We start from the raw sequence: 21,840 nt of genomic DNA, 5'->3' as shown, positions 1-21,840 counted from the left end.
AGAGCAAAAATGGTTTTGAGAATAAGCAAGCTGGAGCAGAACTTGTCAAGAACTTGGTTGAAACTCTTCCTTGCTCGACAGCAGTGTACAAAAGTGTGCGAAGAAAAATTTGATGTTGTAGTTATTGGCGGCGGGCATGCTGGAACCGAAGCTTGTGCCGCTGCAGCTAGGATCGGTGCTAAAACTTTGCTCGTTACCCATAATAAGAATACGGTTGGTACGTTCCTCAATACAATCTTAGACTTTCTTCCCTTCTATGAAGAACATGCAATAAAGACAATTCGTTTCCAGGTGAAATGTCCTGCAATCCCTCGTTTGGAGGAATCGGCAAAGGTCACCTGATGCGAGAAGTCGATGCGTTGGATGGTCTTTGTTGTCGAATCTGCGATATTTCAGGCGTTCATTATAAAGTCATCAATCACAGTAAAGGTCCAGCAGCTTGGGGTCTCAGAGCTCAAATAGACAGAAGCTTATACAAAAAACATTTGCAGGCAGAATTGTTTGGCATGGAGAAGTTGAGCGTTTGGGAATCGTCTGTCCAAGATATCGTGCTGGATGAGAACGCAAACTGTAAAGGAGTTATCCTCGGTTGGTTCAGAACCAAAGATCACCAATATAATTTCTGAAATAAGCCTCTAACGGTAGACTTTACTCAAAACTTTTTCTCATTCCACAATTTCAACTTGCAGAAGATGGATCAAAAGTCAGTAGCGACACGGTGGTCGTTACAACAGGAACTTTTTTGAAAGGACAAATAAACATTGGATTAGAAAAACGTCCAGCAGGACGAATGGGTGAGCGGCCAAGTGTAGCGCTGGCCGAAACATTGGAGCGTCTGGGCTTCCGGATGGGAAGATTAAAAACTGGTAAGTATTTACAGCTTTTTGAAATTTCATCTAACGACCGTGAAGCTACATTTCCCCCAGAAGGATCGACTGAATTAATGTAAAGTATGATTTCCCTCGAATCAAGGAACTCCTCCCCGCATTGCTAAAAGTACAGTTGATTATTCACGCTGCCAGTTGCACTTGGCTGATGAGGATCCGGAGCCATTTTCTTTCATGAACGAGCGAGTTTGGATCGAACCAAGCCAACAATTGCCGTGTTACATAACCCGGACGAACGAAGGGGTAGCGAAAATAATCAGAGAAAATTTACACTGCAATCGCCACGTTACTGAGGAAATAACTGGCCCCCGATATTGTCCCAGTATCGAAAGTAAAGTTCTGCGTTTCGGACTGGTCGAGCATCAGGTGTGGCTCGAACCCGAAGGTTTTCACTCGGATTTGATATATCCGTCTGGTCTATCGTGTACCTTACCGGAAGATAAACAAATCGAGCTCGTCAGGTGTATTCCCGGTTTAGAAGAGGCTGAAATCAGTAAACCGATTTTCTTGTTCTCTTCGATCATGGTTTCGCGAAATGTAATAATAGTCCAATGTTTCAGTGAGGCCTGGATACGGTGTCGAGTACGATTTCATAGACCCTCGAGAGCTGAACAATGAGCTCGAAACTCACAAAGTCCCGGGTCTGTTTCTCGCGGGTCAGATAAACGGGACGACCGGATACGAAGAAGCGGCAGCGCAGGGGATAATTGCAGGAGCAAACGCGGCTGCGAAGGTGAAAATGGGAAATTCTCCACTTGCCCACGTTTGAAAATGAGTGAAACAAATTGTTATTCGGCTGCAGGTACTGAAGAAACCTCCGCTGACGGTCGGTCGTACCGAAGGCTACATCGGCGTGCTAATCGATGATTTAACGTCGCGTGGTACTTCCGAGCCTTATCGAATGTTCACCAGTCGCTCAGAATTCCGACTGAGTCTGCGACCCGACAACGCCGATCTTCGACTCACGGAAAAAGGTTATCGAACCGGTTGCGTTTCGGAAACGAGAATAAACGAAACGCGAAAAATGCGTTCCCGATTGTACGAGGGCCTGGAACTCTTGAAGAGCGTTGAAAAAACACCTCAAGAATGGATGCACCTTATCAAATTGAGTAAAACGAAAAATCGAGCACCTAAAAGTGCCTTCGATCTACTCAAACTAACTAACGATCAATTTACTTTTGATCACATCGTCCAAGTACTACCTGAGGTCTTTGGACATCTTGGTGGTGATTCAAAACTGGCGAAAAGACTCAAGGTATCCAGTTTTTCCTTCCCACATTCTTATTTTCGAATGCTCAGCAGACATTGGAGAAGCACAAATAACTTTTTGTGTCTTTTCAGATTGAGTCTGTCTACGAAAACTCCATCAAGGACCAAATGCATCACGTTTCGGAAGTTAAACGTCACGAAAGCATGACAATCCCTCGGGACATCGATTATACCAGGTCACTAACCAATTATTCTTAATCCTACCATACAAATTTCAGTACCCAGGATTTATAGTAAGTCTCTTGATAACTAACGTTGTGTTTCAGTTTGAATATATCGTTGGAGGATATCGAAAAATTAATGTCCTTTAAACCATCCACGGTGAGTGGCACGTTGATTTTTTTGTTTTATATTGTTCATCCGGTAAAAAATGAAATAATCGTTTTTTTTTTGACAGATCGCTGCGGCTAATAGAATTCCGGGTGTGACTCCCGTCACGATAATGCGACTGGTTTATTTCATTCAACAGAACATCGAGACCTCGAGCTTCAATGTTTCGTGTAATACGTAAATATTCCCACGAATATTTATTCCAACTGTACAAATTGTAGCATAAATAAACAATTGTTGATCACCATGCTGAGAAATTGGCCAACGAATACGACGAGCCCAAATTTTTCTTTTTCTTCGTCGGCGGCTGTTCGCCACCACTTGTGATTGCTGCGCTCTCCGGCCTGTGAAAATGCCAAATTATGTTGAATAATCGACAATCCATAAATTCGATGAGGAATATAATTACTGAAATTGGAATAAAACGTACTTTAAAGAATCATTTAATCCAGCAGTCCCGCCAGTTTTGATATATTTGCCGGCGCCAGATCGATAGACTTTTGAAGTGTTGCTTGTCTCCGCTCGATCGATGCGTTGTTGCTTTTTTGCCTCTTGCTCAGCACGCTCGAGTTCGGCTGCTCTCTCAGATGCCAATTGTTGATCGGCTTCCTGATAAGGATCGACAAAGACTTGAGCTCGTTGTAGAATAATATCTTCGATCGGTCTGTCCTTGTTGTCAACTTCGATTTTCTCCATTGCATTTAATGTTTCAAGACCTCCGACTATTTTGCCGAAAACCGTGTGTTTCCGATCGAGATGACGACACGAACGAAACGTTACGAAGCTGGAATAATGAGAAAACGCGAATGAGATTGTTTTTTTTTTTTCAATTCTTGCCAAAAAATTCTTACAATTGTGAGCCGTTGGTGTTTGGGCCAGAATTCGCCATCGACAAAATTCCACGACCTTGATGAATCAAATTTGGCTTGAATTCATCCTCGAACGGTTTTTTCCAAATGGAAGTGCCACCGTTGCCCGTATTGGTAGGATCACCGCCTTGGATCTGTTGACAAACGATTATTCTGAATAGAAGATTCGAAGAATTCTAAAAACTGTCAAACTTACCATAAAATTTCTTATTGATCTGTGAAACTTCGTTCCGTCGTAATAACCCGATTGACAATGTTTTAGGAAATTCTCACACGTTTTCGGAACAATGTCGCAGTGCAACTCGACATTCAGGGCTCCGAAATTTGTCAAGATTCTCACGTAGCCTTAACAAAGCATAAAATTTCTTTGAAAAACGCCATAAATCTGGTCACAATAAAAACCACATTTTTCCATTTTCCGTTTAATTTTACCTTTTTTCTTCACACGTTCGTAACGCACCGAATCCTCAGCGATGACTGCTGCCTCGTGGACAGTTTCTCTGGGCATAACAGTCGATGTGAAACCAGCAGCCACAGCACCCGTCGAATAATGAGCCTGAATTTCGAATTTCATTGAATTTTTAATTATATAATGGAAATAAATAATGATTCAAGGCGCGATACGATCGGATACGAACCGCGTTAAATTTGTCTGCTTTCTCTTTCGGTCGAGCTTCCTTCGATTCCGGTGCTTTGTAGTCCCTTTCGAGTTCAGCCAAAATTTCTTTTGTCTCGGTGGAGACTGTTTTGAGTTTTGCATTGGGATCGTTTCGTTCTCGTACAATTTCTGAACGAATGTAAAGAAAAAAATATTCAAAGAACTTACTGCTTAGAGAAGTTACCGTAGAATTTTAATAATTTGCCAACGCACCTTCATCTTCGACTCGTAAATTGTTTTTGACGTGATGGAATGTGGAAATGTTGAATTTTCTTGGATCATTGGGATTCTGTATAGTAATGAGATCTTTTCTAACAAAGGGTTCGTCGTTCACAAGATCCTTCCAGTTTTGTGTTTTTATGTTCAATTGCTCCACAGCCTTGAAAAATGTAAAGCAACATTTGTCGGATCAACTTTTACCGCGTTTTGCTTTGAAATGTCATTAATTTGACTTACCTCCCACGAGAATACATTTCCGGTAGTTCTGACAGCCACAATGTGCGAGTGTTTAGTAAAAGTTTTGAACAAAACAGGACAATGATACTGATCGTCTGCATTTTTGTAAAAATTCAATTTGATTAGAGATTTCAGATCAAAGGGTTTCCCAGTGATTGGATTGTGTTTGAAGTGTTTGACGTAAGTGACAATTGGTTGGAGCTCAAAAACATTGCCAGAGGAGTCACAATAAGGATGTTCGAAGGGTTGTAAACTGAGACAGCAATGATCGAAGGGTAAACGTCTGAAGGTGGTGTCTTCAGTGTCTTCGGATGTGCCAGCTTTTTTACCTCCGTACAGAGTCGTCCACTCTGTGTACGTCAAGTACCTGTGCAGTATTTATATGGTTATTCGAGAGAAAAAATCGGTATAACATGCCGAACCCTATAAAGACCAGAAAATTCTTTGATAAACTTACATTTTGTCCTTTTGGTGCTGTCGTTTGCCCATTTTTATGTATTTTTATGGTTTCGTTGTTTGAGGTTACGTATCCTTTCGTCAGTACTTTCCACGGAACAAAAATTGAGTACCTGCCCTATGAAATTGAACGGACAGAAGAAAATAGAATCTCCGGAATTGCTTTCTTATTTTCGAGTCAATGGAAGAAAAATCCTTTTCAAGTAGTTTCTCACAACAACGTTAATCAAAAATCAAAAGCTCAAGTATTCGCGTATAACCTATATGTACAGGTTTCGAAACCGAAATTTCGAAGAATCACGAGCGCCATCTGTCGATTTTTCCACCAAATTAAAATCGAATTCTGTCAAATATGAAACCGAATGATTTTTTTCGAAAATTCTGAAGTCCTGCAGCCTCGATAATAATTTCTGCAGTTGCGCTACACCTAAATAAAAGAAAATCATAGGATGTCAATACTGAAATAATCGAATTAATAACACCGTTAAACAAAATAATTCCTCAAAACGAGTAGTCTCACAAATTTATATTTTTCCCTATACTCACAAAAAACGTACGCGGACTAAAAATTTTACGTGTGCTTCATTTCACGATGACGCGTTTGAAAATTCCATATATCCAACAACAAATCGTAGAATCATCGAGAGGGAATACTTCAGTAAGTTATTATAGAGAGATTTTAAATAAAATCCTGCAAAAAGCTGAGCCGAGAGAAACGAGGGATGAGGGTGAGAACGGTGGGGGCGCAGTCGCACATCTTATACATATTCACAAAGGGGCGGAGTCCTTGGAGTTTTCGGGCAATATAGGCTCTGCATTTTATCATACGTATATATACAGCCTCGTATGCATAAACGTACACGTTTGGATACGTAATATGCATCTATGCGTGAGTATATGAATACTTTGGATGGATTCCAAGTAGGTGCACGCAAGCGAAGACGTACATGTAAAATTACATATATTTATTGAAATATATACACATGTACTTGTATGGTGGCAAATCTCCGGGGACGAGTGCATAACGAGAATGGTACGAAGCGCTGCTGGGTCTCGGTGAAAAGGAAAAAGGAGAGATGAAAAATAAAATCCAAGACAACGAGGTATAGAAAACGAGCGAGGAGAGAAACTAGCATCGGGAGCCAAAAAGCTCCCTCCCTCCCGCCGTTTCTCTATTCTCGAGTTCGGAGAGGGATAAGTAAGCTTCTCTGTGGCTCTCCGAGAGGGAGAAAGAGAACAGTCGAAGTTCGTGGTCCACGCACGCACACACGCCCGCCAGGTTCTCCCGACGTTCGTTTCGCCCTTCCCTCTCTCTCGCTCTCTGTACACGTTAGTCGATGTGCGTTGTCCGTGTGTTACGCGCGCGTGGTCCACAAGCTCCCAAGATCAAGCTTTAATCGATCACGGGGAGTATCACGGGGTGTACGGAGAGCCAGTAACGTCGCGGCATCCGGTCACGCACCGTCGAGCAAAATAAAATAAAAATCAAAACAACCAACGCTCTCGCGATCTTAATGACTCTTCGTCTTTCTCCCCCTATGTGCGTCTGTTTTTTTTAACACCTTCGCACACATTCCGTCTACGATGTTTTTTTAAATATTCGATCTAAAATCGTGCGATGAAGAGGATTATAAACTATATGATTTTTTAACCGCTGTTATTCGAGTGAAAATAATCGTGATTCGTATTGTGCAATAACTCGATCCCGCAAAAACTGCGAATTTTTTACCCCTGGACTGCGTCAAAAATTCATTGTTTTTTTTTTTTTTATTATTCAAATGAGAAAAACCGACGTTTCTTCTCCTCGTGGACAGTTTCTCGCAACTACATATTTTGCGAGGATTATTTTGAGATCTAGTGTTTTCTGAGTGTAACGGAATTGTTGTTTTTTTTTGCGCGTCTCTTTGCCGCAACGCGGTGCTCGATGGAAGATTTTCTACTGGGACGAGCAAATCTACAATTCAATATGTTGAGGGAATGACATTCGAAAAAAAAGTTTGAAAACGCGCGTTTGCTTTTACCGATGAGCGAGAGTAGCTGATTGTTTAGTTATTTTCCGTCGGCGACGCTGAGATTTCCAGTGAATTGTCACCATTTTTCGGAAGCCACAAAACTGCGGGGATCAAATTCGTGGAAGCTGAGGATACGGCGACCAATAACGAGGCGGGAGGTGGAGGAAGGAGAGAAAAAGAGAGGCCGAGCTAGGATTTTTCACATCGGCGGGTAGGATCGAAGTGTGGCTATCGAACGGGGGGACTCTGTCTGAGGGAAAAGTCCTCGAAAACGAAAGGACCGAATACTATGAACGAAGCTGTCTCGACATTGGCGGCCATCACAGGTAAATAAACGGAAAAAGCAAAAAGTTTGTCGCTCGGTGACGCAGAAAGAGGGGAAAAAAATGGAAACGGTCGGACAAAATGAATAATAAATGCGGTTTCGTGAAAATCGAGTTAGAAATGACATCGCGGACGTTCAATTTTGTATCACTTGAAATATCTATAAAGGGAGGGGGGGCGGCGGCGGCTGGCGCGGTGGAAAAAGCGAGAAGGGAGAAAAAATCACCCTTGGTATTCGCGCATGCACGAATTTTACATCCATAAAATATCTATACGTGGACCGTTGGATTCTCTTCTTCTCGTTTATCGGGCCACTGGGGCAGATATTAAAACTCAACGGAGCGTGACGCGCGAAAGGACCGCCTTGCGGAATTTCTAGCGGGTAGAAAAATCGAACGCCATAGAGTAAGGGCTTTTAATGATTTTTCCTTTTTCCTGTCATGTCAAATGTGACTCGAAAGCCCGTGGCTGTTATTCAGGTGTCGGAAAATTACGCGATCTTTGAGTTCCCTTTTCCACTCAACTCACCGTTTTATTGCTCGAAGATTTCAGTTACACGAACAGCCATGAGGAGCTCTCGTCGGCGATTTGCGAGGCAGAAACGGCTCGTTTAAAAGCTCTCGACTCTCCTTTTTCTCTCTCTACTCGTGCCCTCGGATCTACGTCTCCGTTAACTCGATAATATCTGTCCGGCCTGTCGATTCGCAGCAGAGCATTTTTTCTCTACAATCGATCGAATTTTGCCTCCTCTTTAATAGTCAATTCCTAACCTTCAAAATCCGTCGTCGAAAAAAAACCGCTTTCACTCTTCGTAATATTTTTCTTCTTTCAGCACTGCGAAAAAATGTCTAAAAATATATATATTTTTTTCAAGCCCGTTACAACATTCGTTCTCAACGTTTTTCCCTTCTTTTTACATTAGCCTCGTCATTCCTACTGACAGAATAAGCGAGGAAAAAAACGCCGCAAATTTCGCTTCGAGTTTTCTCATTCTTTCCACTTCGGACGAGTGTCATTAGCACAAAACCGTGATTAGCTCGTTTACCGGACGAGCGAAGGGCTCGTTCCGTAAGCATTTCTCGTTTAATAATTCTCCGTAGCCGGATGGGAGAGCGAGGGCGAGAAAACGAGAGATTGAAAAAGAGAGCGAAACAAGATGAAGCGGAAATTACGGGATATTGGAGAAATAGTTATAGCATTTCCATCGGTTAAGGCGAGCCTGTATCGGAGACACCTCGTCACAGTTGCCTCACTCGATTTGTAAAAGTGAAAATAAAAAAGTGCTTCGAGCCTCTCGTTTCATGCGATATAAAAAGTGAAAAATAAACGACCATTTCCGAAGCTGCCTCCGTTGAATAATCGAAAAAACGTCAAATAAAAATCATTCGAATTCGGAAAGATCGCGCAGTGAATTCAAGTAAAAAGAAGCAAATTCTGGAATAGGACGCCGAGACGAAACGAGCTTTAGCAACGTCAGCAGCGACTCGGCTTTATTACTGTCCGACCGAGCAACGCTGTGACCGCCCCGACACACGAGAACAAATCAGTGTGTGTACTTTCGAGCGAGTTTCTATTACTGCGTGCTGAGGTATGTACATAGAAAACTGGCGCGAACTGACTGACAACGCTTCTTCTTCCCTCTTTCTCATTTAACTCGTTCTCAAGAGAACCATTCTTGTTTCATTCTGTCTCTCAAATATCCACTGGATATAGTAGCAGCCTGCCGGAAGTGCAGCAAACATAACCGAAAGAGCGAAGAGAGAATATTCCTCGGACGAGGAACGCGCGGTGAGGGAACCCGAGGAATGTAAATTAAGGTATTACTGGATGGATAGCCCAGCCGATAAATTGTACCTAATCGGAATTTCCGTGCTTCGTGATGCAATAAAAATCTGAAAAAATTCAGCAACATTTGGAAAGTTATGAACTACAATTATCAATAATAATATTGCCCAAAAGTTATTAATAAATTGTTTAAATAAATAATTTTTTAACAATTTCACAGTAAACCCTTGTTTTTTTTTTTTTACGAATCGAATGTGCGCATTTTTCTGAATGCTCACGATTTTTTTCCGAATTTTCGTGGGTTTTTCATATTCCCTTTTTTAAATTTTTTAAGTGGCTCTCTATTTGTACATTTTTGATCCGCAGTAACCTTGAGACTTTTCAAAATTTTCAAAACTGATGGTAAAAATTAAAAATGATGTAATTCTTAAAAAAATTTATTCAAAATTTATTCAAGAAATTTCAAAAATCCACGAAAATTCGGAAAAAATTCATGAGCATTCGGAAAAATACACACATTTGATTCGTAAAAAAAAAACAATAGGTCACCGCAAAATTATTGAATAGTTGATTGTTTAAACAATTTGTTATTAACTTTTGGGCAATATTATTATTGATAATCGTTGTTCATAGCTTTCCAAATGTTGTTGAATTTTTTCAAAATTAATGTGAGGCGAGCCGACGGAGAATCCGGACTCGAAAACGTCATTTTCAGGAATGTTGCGACGACGCGTCCTCGAGGATTAATTTCAATCACGATTTTCGTAGATTTTTTTCTGTCCGGAAAATAGAAAAATTTTTGACACTTGACAGAAGGAAAAGTCGACGGTCGAAGATTTTCGGGGACGCGAAACGCTTCCAACGCTCAGAAAATGCTGTCACGTCGTCCCGCGGAAATACACGATGACAATTGTTTTCGAAAAATTGATTTTCTCGGGAAACTCGTAGCGGTGGGAGCTCGTGAATTGATGTCTTCAACGCGATGGAATAGTTTCCTAATTGGAATTGAATCTCGCGAACGATTTGCGCTCGAAATGACCGATTTGGAGGCGCGAACCGCGCACAGTAATATCCGCTGACGCGTCTCCATCGAGGGCTAACGAGCGTTCCCTCAAGCAGTGGCTTTTCAGCGTATACAAATTCGCAGGCAGAATAACTCGATTCGACATAAATTCCAGCGCGCTCGATAATCCGGCAGTTGTGAGAAAACGGCGATAATTCGTCGTTGGATAGTGGCAAAAAAATGAAAATTTAGCCGATCGAATGTTTCTCGGCCGTATGGAAAATTCAACTGGATTTATTTTCATTCCCATCAAAACGTTTTATTTAATCTTCGAAGAGAGAGAGAGAGAGAGAAAATAAAATTGCTTAACCAGCCAATTTTCGCATCGAATCCCATGAATATTTGACGAGGTTTATTTTTATTGATAAATCCCCCTCGGAGTTTATTTCATTAAAACATCATCCCGTGTATCGATCTACTCGTTCCATATACTCGTCGTCCAATTTTACTTGGTTATTTCAAAGTGGATTTCCTCTTCAGTGAGTATTGAAGGGAGAAAGAGCGGCGTCGATCTCGCTTCGAATATGCCCGAGTGACACTCGATTTTGCCTCGCGTTCTGCGTCCTGACATTTCCATCGATGCAGCCCGATCGCGAGGCCCTCGAATTTCATTTTATATTTTCATACCGTTAATTTCGATCCTCGGGTAAAACCGCCGACGCGCTGATCCTATTTCTTCGGAAAGTCGCCTTGATTATTCAGCACTTTTGCCAGAGAGAGAATTGTCCTTTGGACCGAATATAACCTCGACCGCGTAGCGACAATATATTTGCGTTATAGATCGGATTATTCCTCCCTTTGTACACTCCACACTGCTGCTTCGAGATAAAGTGATTAGCGACGAAAATCATTACGGTGTCCTCATTATCGGAGACAAAAGCTCCGATTCCATGGAGAATCGCTGGGACGAGTCAATACTCGAAATCGTCGTCTCGTTGCAGTTGCACAGATACGATAAAAAAAAATGCGAAGCCTCTTTCATTTGGGAAAGATTATTTGGAAGGATGTCGCAGGAGGTTTCCCAATTTTCGCCCATTTTTTCATCGATTATGCGACGAATAATCGTCGCGACGTGACAATTCGGCTGAAGAGTAAAATGTCTAACTGGTCTTTGGTTTTTTATTTTTCTTTTCAGGAGACGATGACGAGGCACAAAAGCAGCGGGGAACGTGGATTATAAAGTTCGAAGCTGCCGCATCGGTGGGCAATATTTTAATTGACAACTGAAGCACGAAAAATGAGGATAAATCGTGGAGGAATAGTATCGAAAAATATCACGATTCGGGGATATTAGAGAGTCGAAAAACGAGGAGGAAACAGGGGAGAAAAATTGGTGAAAGTCGCCCATCGATGTGATCGCGAGCAACGATGATGTACTGAGGGGAAAAAACGCGAACGAGAACGCGAGAAAGAGAGAGAGAGAGAGAGAAACGAAGAGAGAAATTGAAAACAAAACGGTCTAAGTAATGATCAGTGAGGGAACAAGAGGGCCGAGGAAAATCGCCGCTTCCGAGAGGATAAACGGTCACGAAAACGAGGGACGGTTGGCCCCGACCGACCGAAGCGGCCCGAGACGAAATAAATCGGGGAGTCGTGTCCTCGCGAAAATCCTCGTCGGCCTTTGCCTCATAAACGGGGTCCGATCGGGCTCCGTTCGCAGCTTCGACAAACTGAAAGCTCTGGTAAACGCGCCGAGGCCAGCACCCCCTTTCGGCCACTGTGACTTCGAGACTCTCAACTGCGACTGGTCCTGGAATCGTACAGGTAGTTTTTTACGGACGAATGCGAACGCGACGAAAAGTCGCCCGTTGGGGCCGCACACGGACAGCAGTGGAGCCGAGAGAGGTAGGGACTCGAAAATTCTTTCACTCTCGTCGAATCGAAATGACGAATTCAAAGTTTTTCGAAAAAACACGTTTCCGTTTATTTAGAAAAAACGTCCTTCGATTTTTAGGTTATTTTCTGTGGCTCGGCGGACCAGCCTCGGACAAAATATGGTCGAAAAGGATTCCGCCTACTGGCGCGCGGTGTCGTCTCGAGGTAGGAATGCATCAGGTCGAAATGGAAAACGGTACGATACAAATGGTCATCGAGACGGAAAATCACACGAGCTGGGTCACGGCGGACAGCTACAGGAACAACAAAGGAGCGTTAGTATCGCGGGCTAAATCTAAACAACGTTCCACCACTTTTCGGACAGCAAATATAATTATCGCACGCGCTTTTTACTCGTCTCCGCAGGTGGGAACAAAGCAGCTTCAACCTCGGAGTCAAAAGCCAGCCTTACCGAGTTTTCTTGGAATTTTTAGCGCCTTATGACAACTCGAGCATCGCGATCGACGATATTCGACTCGTCGACTGTTTTCCAGGTTAAAAATTCTCAAGTTTTTTCGATCTTTAGGCGAAGAGAGAAAGTTTTGAAAAAACCTGCGCGACGAAACGAAACGACGATTTTCCGTAGGAGGAATTTCGATTTAACGACCGATCGTTTTTTTTTTTTTTTTTTCAGAATCAACTACATATTATAGCTCGAATTGTACGGGCAAGTTCAATTGCAAAAACGGTTCGTGTTTGAACAAGAGTAGAGTCTGCGATTTGACGCCCGACTGCGCCGACGGCGAGGACGAAATGGCTGACTGCGGTAAGGAAAGGTTTTCGAGGTTATACGAATCACGCGAATCGTTGTTTCTCACCGCGACGTGGATTTTTCTTTCGGACAGAAATATGCGAAGAAGATAGAAATTTGTGACTAACTCGAGATTGCCCATGTTTTTTTTCGGTGCGCAGACAAGATCCCGGAAACGGCGAGATGCAACTTCGAGCACGGCTGGTGCGGCTGGCGGAACAGAACTGACAGAGTTTTGAACTGGACTTTGAACCGCGGAGAGAGCGGAACAATCGGAACGGGACCGAGTTATGATCACACATATCGCAACGAAACAGGCGAGTGATTTCCGCAGTTTCTTCATCATTCGTTGAGCGTCCCGAATCGACCTGTCCGACGATTTATAAATGATCCTTCGTTCTCGTTCTGCTTCAGGAACATACGCCGTTGTCATACTGACGAGAACAGTGCCCTACGGGAGTCAAGGAACGTTGGAGAGTCCGATATTCAATCCGATTCCACCGTACACGAGCGACCCGAAGAGTCCCTATTACAGATCGTGTCAAGTAAGTTTTTGTGTTGGAAATTGAGCGGAGAAACGAACGAAAGGAATGGAGGACCGAGTCGGAATGTAACGGAAAATCGTTTGATTTTTCTACCCCTAAAAACGGATGCTTAGGTGCGGTTTTTCTATCACCGAAACGGCGGTAACAGCATCTCGTTGGGTCTGTATTTGGTTCAAATGAAGCCACACGAAAACGAGACTAAAACTTTGTGGTGGTCCTACGGGAACCAGGGCAACGTGTGGTACAACCACGCGGTTCCACTTTTGGATATAAAATATCGGTAAATTGTTCTTCAATGACAATCGAAAAAGTGAAAAGAATTCATTTTTTTTTTTATCAATTTCGTCTAGCTCGGAATTCCAAGATATTTTTTTCGTATCGTTCCAGGTACTTTTTTCAATTCGAAGCCAGCAAGGGCTACGTCAACCCGGGAGAGGCGGCGATCGACGATTTTTCTCTGAGCCCCGAGTGCTTTGGGATCGGTAAAGAAGAAACGGCCGAAAAATCGTAATTTTCGTCTCCCATTCGCTTTCCCTGAAAAATTTCACGCTCTTTCGTTTTTTTCAGGCGTTCCGCCGGAAGTTGTGAAAGACTTCAATTATTACAACCCCGTAATTGGTTCAGAAATGCCAACCGAGCGGCACGCAGATTTCGCCAACAAAACTGGTAAGAAATTACCGGATTTCGATTCGTTTTTCATTTTTTAAATGATTTTCTCGATTCATAAAAACAATTCTAATTCGTACTTGACTGGGCAGTCGTGAAAGTAACGACGTGCGGGGCAACCGGTCGAACGGGTCCAACGCCGCAACAGTGTGCCCGGGAATACAACAATACCGACTCGAATCCTTCGAAAAATTCGGTTATGAGAGTTGCTCCAACGTCCATCGCCAGTTCTGCACCAACCATCGACTTGACTGGTATTCAACACTGGAGCGCACCTCGAGGGGGTTATTACACGTGAGAATCACTCATAATCATTGAAAATCAAACAAAAGGAATGTTCAACACAAAAATTGTAAAAGAAATGTGAAAACTCAACATCCGAAAATCGAACGAATGAAAAATTGAGAATAAAAGGAATGAAAATTGGACTTTTCGGTCTAATTATAAAATTTCAACTCGCAGAGCTTGACAAATAACGTGTAAAATGAACGAATAGTAAAGCATTTCGTTTTTTGTTGGATACAGTTTGATCGCAGTCGGAGCGAGAGGTGGCCGCGGTTCCGGTGGCATGGGGAGCACGTTGGGTGCCCTGGTCCGGGGTGTGATAGAGTTAGAAAAGGGAGAGACACTTTATTTCCTGGTTGGTCAAGCGGGGATGGACGCGTGTCCGAATAAGATCGGTCTTCAGAGCAGCGACTGTCAGCAGACGTCGAATCGCTCGAGTTCGGAGTCGGGCATGTCAGGGGCTTTGTTCAAGATTTACGACGTCAAAAACATGGAATGGAACGACGGTGGAGGCGGCGGAGGAGGCGCGACTTACGTTTTCATGGTGGGAAACGATAATCGAATTTCTATTTTTTCCCCTGGCCTTTTCTCAATCTTTCGTTTTCTCTTTGAATGTAATCAGGTGAAAGATTCGGGCGAATACGAGCCGATTCTCGTGGCCGCAGGCGGCGGTGGTTTGGGCCTCGGAAAGTTCATCAACGACGGGTTCCAACATGGACGAGGTTTTTTGACGGGGAAATCGAACTCCGGTGCTGGAAATATAACTCGACAGGCCGCAGGTAAAAATTCGAGGCTGAACCTCTTTTTTAATCTTCATCGAATAACCGGTGTGGAAAAGAGCAGCTCGGATTCAGAATGGAAACGTGAATTTGGGAATAATTCGTTTAGGGGGAATCGGAGGCGGGTGGAACGACGGAACGCCATCGAGCAATGGAACCGGCGGTGGATGGCCGGGTATGTCGTTGTTGAAGGGTGGTCAGGGCGGGCAGGGATGCAGTAAAAATCCGAAAGGTCACGGAGACGGCGGTTTCGGGGGCGGCGGCGGGGGTTGCAAGACGGGCGGTGGCGGCGGAGGATTCATCGGTGAGTTTGATCAAGTTTCCAGGAAGATACCGAGTAGAATGGATTTTCATGGATTTTCTCGTGTCTCTGACTTTCCAGGAGGAAAAACTGGGCCTCGGGAGTACGGAAACGGCGAGGGAGGTTATTCGTACGTATCACCGAGACTTTTGCACACAAATTATCGAATAGGAGTCGATCACGGGCCTGGGGAAGTGACGATCGTCCCGGACATCAGTGGCTGCGGTTGTGATTTCCGCTGCGTGGCTCTGGACCTCCGTCTGAGCGAGACCAAATGTCTGTGTCCGCCGGGCTGGGAACTTGGCAACGACTCGCAATCGTGCATCGGTAATTCGATCGCTTAAAACTCGCTCAATCAAATTTTCGATGAAAAGTCGTAATTCGTGTCGAGAAAACTCGGTCTTGCCTGAATATCATATGGAAAAAGCTTTCAATCGCTTTTTTCAGTTGCGGATGAGTCGAACGTGGCCCATCAGACATTCATGATCCTACTGATAGTCGGAAGCATAATATTGCTCTTCGCGTTATCAGCACTGTGCGTTCTTCTGTGTAAGTAAATCAATAGCCCCCCCGTTCCTCCGTCGTTAATAAAGCATCGAGCTCGAGGGAATGTGAAAATCCCCGTAGAATCTCGGTCCGGAGTTAATGAAGATTAAATAATTCATTCGTTTCATTTTCGTACCGCAGACAATCGATATCAGAACAGAAAAGCGTTGCTGAGACAACGACAAGTCATGTTCAATGGGCTTGACACCTTTTTTCCTGGCTCCCGGCGCTTTACTGAGTACAATCCGAATTATGAATTCGATGGTAAATTATACAGCATCAAAGATTTGCCGCAGATACCACGTGACAGCATCAGTTTTGTTCAGTGAGTACCCATTGAATGGATCAAAAGCTAGAAATTTGGAGTCTTTGTTCTCAAAGTGGCTACGACGAAGCTCCGAGTTCGAGCGCAGAATCTGAAGCCTCGTAATTGATCGTGAAATTGATGATTTTCCAGACCTCTCGGGCAAGGAGCGTTCGGGGAGGTGTTCCAGGGGATTTACAAGTACAGGAGAACCGAGGAGCATCCGGTGGCGGTGAAGACACTGCCGTTGGCTTCGACGCCTCAAGCGCTCTGTGATTTCATGATGGAAGCTTTGATAATGAGCAAATTCAACCACCCGAACATAGTGCAATTCATCGGGATATCATTTGACAAACATCCTCGTTACATTATTCTCGAATTGTTGGCTGGTGGGGACCTGAAGAATTTTCTGCGCGAGGAGAGGCCGAGACCGGTGAGCGGACGAAAATTAGTGATAAAAAAATTCGAAGGAGCGACATGTCGATGAACGATTCGTGGGGGAATTTTGCAGAAACGGCCAACGAGTCTGACGATGCTCGACCTCATAATGTGCGCTCACGACGTCGCCAAGGGCTGCAAATACATGGAGAGCGAACGTTTCATCCACCGCGACATAGCAGCGAGGAATTGTCTCTTGACCTGCAAAGGCCCAGGACGAGTTGTCAAAATAGCGGACTTCGGAATGGCCAGGGACATCTACAGGAGCGATTATTACAAAAAAGGTGGCAAAGCCATGCTCCCGGTCAAATGGATGCCGCCGGAGAGCTTTCTCGACGGTATTTTTACGACGAAAACGGACGTTTGGTGAGAAAGACTTACAAAAATATAACTGTGAAACGTCAAATTTTTGGTTGCGCAGATTTTCATTAGGAATTTCATGTTTTCAGGGCCTTCGGAGTTCTCCTCTGGGAAATCATGTCCTTCGGTTACATGCCTTACACCGGATGTGCTAACCGCGAAGTCATATCGATGGTGACGACCGGCGGACGATTGGAAAGACCGGCCGGTTGTCCCGATCCGATCTACGGATTGATGACCAAATGCTGGCATCCCTCGCCGGACGAGAGACCCAGCTTTGCAACGATCCTCGAAAGGATCGGCTACTGTTTGCAGGTGAGCGCTTTCGGCCTCGAGAAAAGTGCGAATTTCGCTCTCGCCCCGATAACTTCGATGTTTCATTCGTCGTTGCTCCATTTCGATGCTGATTCGTGAACTTTGTTTCCTCTTTTCTCAGGATCCGGATGTCATAAACCATCCGATGCCAAAATACGACATTCTGCCGCCTTCCGAGCGGGAAATACCGATAATGAGACCGGATCCGGAAACGGAATGCATCAACGTGCATCCGGACGTAAGTGAAAATTAGGCGAGAGCCGAAAGTCAAAAATAAATCCAAACGACAACGATGCTTTCTCCAAAGAATCCATTTATCACTCAATTTTTTCGAATCTGTAGAAAATTTTCATCCGTTCAAATATCCGGTGCCACTATTACGGATTAATCGTGAGAAAAGTATAATTTTATTCCGACCTCGTCGAACTTTGAGTTAATTATTATTATTTTGATGTTGATTAGGTTTAGGAAAAGTCCTATTCGCAATCGTAGATTGAGAGAATAGGAAGAAAGAGGCTTATGAAACAAAGAAAAAACGAAAAAATATTTGCATGATTTGTTGGACGCAGCCTGAAGGTTGTGGTTACATGCAACCGAGAACAGTTTTCTGGCCGTCGGGATATCGAATGGGGCCTATACCCGGCGGTATAGTTTGTCCTTCGATGAGGCACTGCGACGAACGCGATGTCGAAAACGTCCAGGAAACTACCTTCACCGAGTCTAAGCACCACGACGACGAGGCCGAAGATATGATGAAACAGTTTCGAACGATCGATAACGCGCTCAACAATTGTCCGACTCAGGTACGGCCAGACAATTTCAATGTTTTATCAACCCAAAAACCCTTTTTCGTCGTTTCGATTATTTATTTAAAATGAAGTTACGAAAATGTTCGATTTTTCCTGAAAAGAAAAAAAACAAATTTCATTGAAGATAAAACTAAAAGCCAAAAAAATTGTCGTTCCTCAGGGACTGTGCAACGAGAAGAGAGCGGAAAACGACAACGCGAGGATGCAAATACCAGAGGAATTGAGGGACATCGAGGGTAACGTGGAATCGAGGAATTTAAATTCGCGAGGTTTGAGCATCGATGGAAACATGAGCAACGGTAATACGGAGAATGGTACAAGAACGTCGACGACGACGGAGAGTAATATGGAACGACAACAAACGAGATCGCAACCCGAGACGGTCGTCTCGTCCCCGAACACGCGCACCTCGTCCCCGAATCACGTTATCGCTAACAGCAACGCGAATAACTTCAACGGCATCATACGAAAGAATGCACTCAAAGCTGCGCTCAGCCTCGACCCGAGCACTCTATATCGAGGAACAATACCTTACGAGAAAATTGCTTTTACGACACCTCCGGCTCGTCTCAGTAACCCTGGCAGCGTTGAATTACGAAAGGTAAGAATCTCGAAACGTTCCTTTAGAAATGGAACACGAACGATCGCGATCATTCGATGAAAAAATTGCTAGAAAACCTTCAATGAATAATGAACAATGAAACCTTATCGTTTCATTTTGAACCATCAAAATGATGATTTCCTTCACTAATATCAGTTGACGAAATATGATCTGATTCGTTGTTCATCGATCGTTGGTGTCTCCGTACAATGACAATAATGAGATGCAACATGACGAAGGAGCTTTTGAACGGTATTCGAAAATAAATGGATAAAGAATTTTTTCACGTGATCGATAAAGGACTCGATCGGTCACGATTTCGCGCGTGCGGAGGAATGTTCCTGCTGAGACGAGTCGACGGGGGACGAATGACGCGACACATCCGACGAGTCGTTCCCTGATTGCGAAGAGTGTATTATCGAGATGAGACAGTTGCAGCGATCATCGACGATGCCGACGATCAAATTGCACGCGGCTCCAGCGAGCGAGACTCGCGGTTTGTGCAAGAGCTCGCGAAACTCATCGGACGAAACGCTCATTTGATCGTCACCTCGACAAGGAAAAATTCATGAAAAATCGATAAATAACAGGGAGTATTTGATAGTGTCATTAAGTTTCTCTACTCATTTTCATTTGTGATACTAAAGCCAGGAGAAAATGAAAAGTCGAATTTCCGGGAGGATCTTTATTTCCTCTTCCTAGACACGAGAGCTAAATCGTAGATTTTCCATCCTCCCGTTCAGCGATCTTGGGCATTTCTATTTTTTAAGCTAAGAAAAACAGATAATTGTACGACTGGCGAACAAATAACGAGATAAAATCACAACGAACCAATCGCTGAAACGCGTCATGCCCCGAACGTTTCTAGAAGAGAAACGTGATGAAAATCAATGTTAAAAATATGATTTTGCGTCGAAGAAGCGTTGCGTAAAACGATAATTTTTTGGCTAACGAAAAATTATTCTGTTGGATTTGATCGAGTTGATCTCGATAGCTCAAACGAAAAAGTGAAAAATATAAGAAAAAATAAATACATATTTCTCCATTTTGTAGTCTCGGTACGAGAGCTCACGTGTGCAGCACAAAATGGTATATAAAAAAGAGAAAATGCATCGATGTCTCGACAGACACGAAATCGCGCTCATCGGCACCTCGATGTAGGCATTTTTTCTCAATTTATCAAGTGCTAATCATTTTTAGCTTATTACTGTGTAGTCGCAGATAAATGTAGGCAACAATGGGGAAAAAAAACGAAAATTTTTTGTCACCATGTGTTAGATCGAGAAGAAAAACGAAGCTCCGAGGACGCGCGGGGATCGTGTAATAACTGACAATTGTACGAGCCGTTAGCGTTATAAATAATTGTAATTGAGAGTGAATCAATCGCTCGCCTCGAAACATAAAAACCCGTTCTCGTGTACAGTATTAAACGCGAGAAACGAAAAAAGCATTGATTTCGTGTCAACCTTTTTCGATCGTACAAACGCTGGTTGGAAGAAAAAAAGTAATTTTATGGATGCTACGAAAAAGTATAGTTTCAACAATTGGCCACAAGCTTTTTATGTATTGAAGAGAAAAAAAAATCGAATCCCACCCAAAGAACGGGCCTAAAACGTATTTGTACATTGCAAGACCCACAACTTCAAGTACGACCTTCAAAAACTTACGTAAGATTGAGTTTTCTCGTTGAGTAACTGAAAAAACAACAGAAATTCCGAACGACCTCGAACCTTTTGTAAAGCACTTGACGAGCAGAATATTGAAACAAAGATAAACCCAAAACGAGACAGGTATGAAACGACATCGACACGAGCGTTCGCTTTTTTTATTTGTACATAAAAGCCCAAAATAGAGATATAAAACCTGTTGGAAGGCGAAACAGAAAGCCCGCAAACAAAATTCACCTCAACATAAGAGCACGAATGAGAAAAAACTTTATGGACGAAAAAAATCAATAATTATGAAAAAGTGTACATGTGCGTACCCGAAAACAAAGTGTATGTCGTAGAATGGTTTCTGATAAACGAAAAATAATACAAAAAAACCATAGTAAATTAAGATTTACTACAGTTACTTGTACAGTGGCGATATGTATCTTCCGAATTGATTTACAAGTGATATTGATTAGCAATCGACCCCACCCCTCGAGTTATCAAGCTCGATCATTGCGAACGAAAATATGATTTTTAAGCGCGCATCGAATGGAATTTGTTGTCACTTGGAAACAGCAGCAGAACTTGAAGAAACTGAGAAATTATATAAATCATTCGAATTAGAATGAAACGAGTTAAAAAATTATTTTAAGTTCATTCAAAAAAGCTGATACAAAACTAACAACGAAAAAAAACGAAACAACAATTCGCGATCATACAGGTTGAAAGAAATTAAGAAATAAGGGGTGATAAATATTAATCATAAAACGTGAAATGATCGACATTACTCGAGAGCAGGGAGCCTGGTATAAGTCTTTTTTATTTTTATTATAATGAAATATTTTACTAACGTAGCTAATTGGTACCAACTATTAATATACAAAGATATATATAAATACATGAATATATATATATATATAAATATATGAATGAAAAGGATGGAAAATAAAAACGATAAATCATGAATGAAACATGAATCAAAATTTGGAACGTTCTCAGATCCGTTTTCTATTCATCTCAGCATGTAAAAAACGGTGCCATTTTTTTCCAATTCGTTTATTTTGTATTTGTGATTAGAAAAGAATTATATATTGATTTTTTTGACACGAACGTGACGTTTCGTGTCGGTTACTGGGAAAGCGGAGAGTGACTTTTCCGACTGTGGGAAAAATCATCGCCTTTATCTCACCGAGCTATGTGCGAACACGCAAAAGTCAAAAAATGACAAGATCACAAACGCTCTTTGCGTAATGAAATACCAAATTTTCTCGATTCTCTTATGTTTACCCATTTCGGAATTAATAAAATATTTTTTTTTGTTCACGAGGAAGAATTAAATTAATTGGTATTTGTGAATTGAAAAAAAAATGTCCGTTGCATTATTTGCTACCAAACACTGATTTATTCAGAGCGATTTCATTTTCTCTCTCAGTTGATAAAAATTCCGTAGTCGCACAATTATTCAAACGTTCATCACTGTCTCTTCGTCAGGACTCATTTCTCA

General features: G+C 42.7%; 3 protein-coding genes across 9 annotated transcripts; 2 read left to right on the top strand and 1 right to left on the bottom strand.

Annotated features, from left to right (window-relative positions):
• Window positions 1-9: 9 nt before the first annotated feature.
• Window positions 10-2,755, top strand: LOC122415102 (protein MTO1 homolog, mitochondrial). 2 transcript variants are annotated; one of them, XM_043426955.1, is made up of 9 exons: window positions 10-217; window positions 292-588; window positions 690-866; window positions 973-1,380; window positions 1,448-1,620; window positions 1,690-2,142; window positions 2,229-2,332; window positions 2,423-2,477; window positions 2,554-2,755. In XM_043426955.1, exons 1-9 carry the CDS (start codon window positions 10-12, stop codon window positions 2,665-2,667), a joined length of 1,989 nt encoding a protein of 662 aa, XP_043282890.1. In that variant the 3' UTR covers window positions 2,668-2,755. The 2 variants fall into 2 exon arrangements, with proteins under 2 accessions (XP_043282890.1, XP_043282892.1); XM_043426957.1 differs by having other exon boundaries at window positions 79-213.
• LOC122415103 (RING-type E3 ubiquitin-protein ligase PPIL2) lies at window positions 2,644-12,882 on the bottom strand. Of its 3 annotated transcripts, none has more exons than XM_043426960.1 (10): window positions 12,864-12,882; window positions 4,927-5,043; window positions 4,470-4,836; window positions 4,227-4,392; window positions 3,994-4,142; window positions 3,788-3,911; window positions 3,552-3,700; window positions 3,338-3,489; window positions 2,917-3,270; window positions 2,644-2,830 (listed from the first exon to the last, which is right to left on the bottom strand). In XM_043426960.1, the coding sequence occupies exons 2-10, from the start codon at window positions 4,956-4,958 to the stop codon at window positions 2,728-2,730; spliced, it is 1,596 nt and encodes a 531-aa protein (XP_043282895.1). In that variant the 5' UTR covers window positions 4,959-5,043; window positions 12,864-12,882; the 3' UTR covers window positions 2,644-2,727. The 3 variants fall into 3 exon arrangements, with proteins under 3 accessions (XP_043282895.1, XP_043282894.1, XP_043282893.1); XM_043426959.1 differs by lacking the exon at window positions 12,864-12,882 and adding an exon at window positions 7,790-7,808; XM_043426958.1 differs by lacking the exon at window positions 12,864-12,882 and having other exon boundaries at window positions 4,927-5,189.
• Window positions 6,196-21,663, top strand: Alk (Anaplastic lymphoma kinase). Of its 4 annotated transcripts, none has more exons than XM_043426945.1 (24): window positions 6,204-7,263; window positions 11,245-11,954; window positions 12,064-12,259; window positions 12,351-12,478; window positions 12,619-12,750; window positions 12,897-13,052; window positions 13,150-13,280; window positions 13,394-13,560; window positions 13,668-13,762; window positions 13,848-13,946; window positions 14,039-14,240; window positions 14,472-14,775; window positions 14,854-15,010; window positions 15,120-15,314; window positions 15,393-15,638; window positions 15,759-15,860; window positions 15,999-16,182; window positions 16,315-16,594; window positions 16,673-16,965; window positions 17,049-17,274; window positions 17,396-17,512; window positions 17,844-18,077; window positions 18,244-18,684; window positions 18,961-21,663. In XM_043426945.1, exons 2-24 carry the CDS (start codon window positions 11,576-11,578, stop codon window positions 18,973-18,975), a joined length of 4,479 nt encoding a protein of 1,492 aa, XP_043282880.1. In that variant the 5' UTR covers window positions 6,204-7,263; window positions 11,245-11,575; the 3' UTR covers window positions 18,976-21,663. The 4 variants fall into 4 exon arrangements, with proteins under 4 accessions (XP_043282881.1, XP_043282880.1, XP_043282878.1 ...); XM_043426943.1 differs by having other exon boundaries at window positions 6,205-7,263; window positions 18,985-21,663; XM_043426944.1 differs by lacking the exon at window positions 6,204-7,263 and adding an exon at window positions 8,740-8,849 and having other exon boundaries at window positions 18,985-21,663.
• Window positions 21,664-21,840: the final 177 nt, after the last annotated feature.

Source organism: Venturia canescens, chromosome 8 (assembly GCF_019457755.1).
Source record: "Venturia canescens isolate UGA chromosome 8, ASM1945775v1, whole genome shotgun sequence".
NCBI lineage: Eukaryota > Metazoa > Arthropoda > Insecta > Hymenoptera > Ichneumonidae > Venturia > Venturia canescens.
The sequence above is the reverse complement of the archived record's forward strand: the minus strand, read 5'-3'. Positions and strand labels throughout refer to the sequence as shown.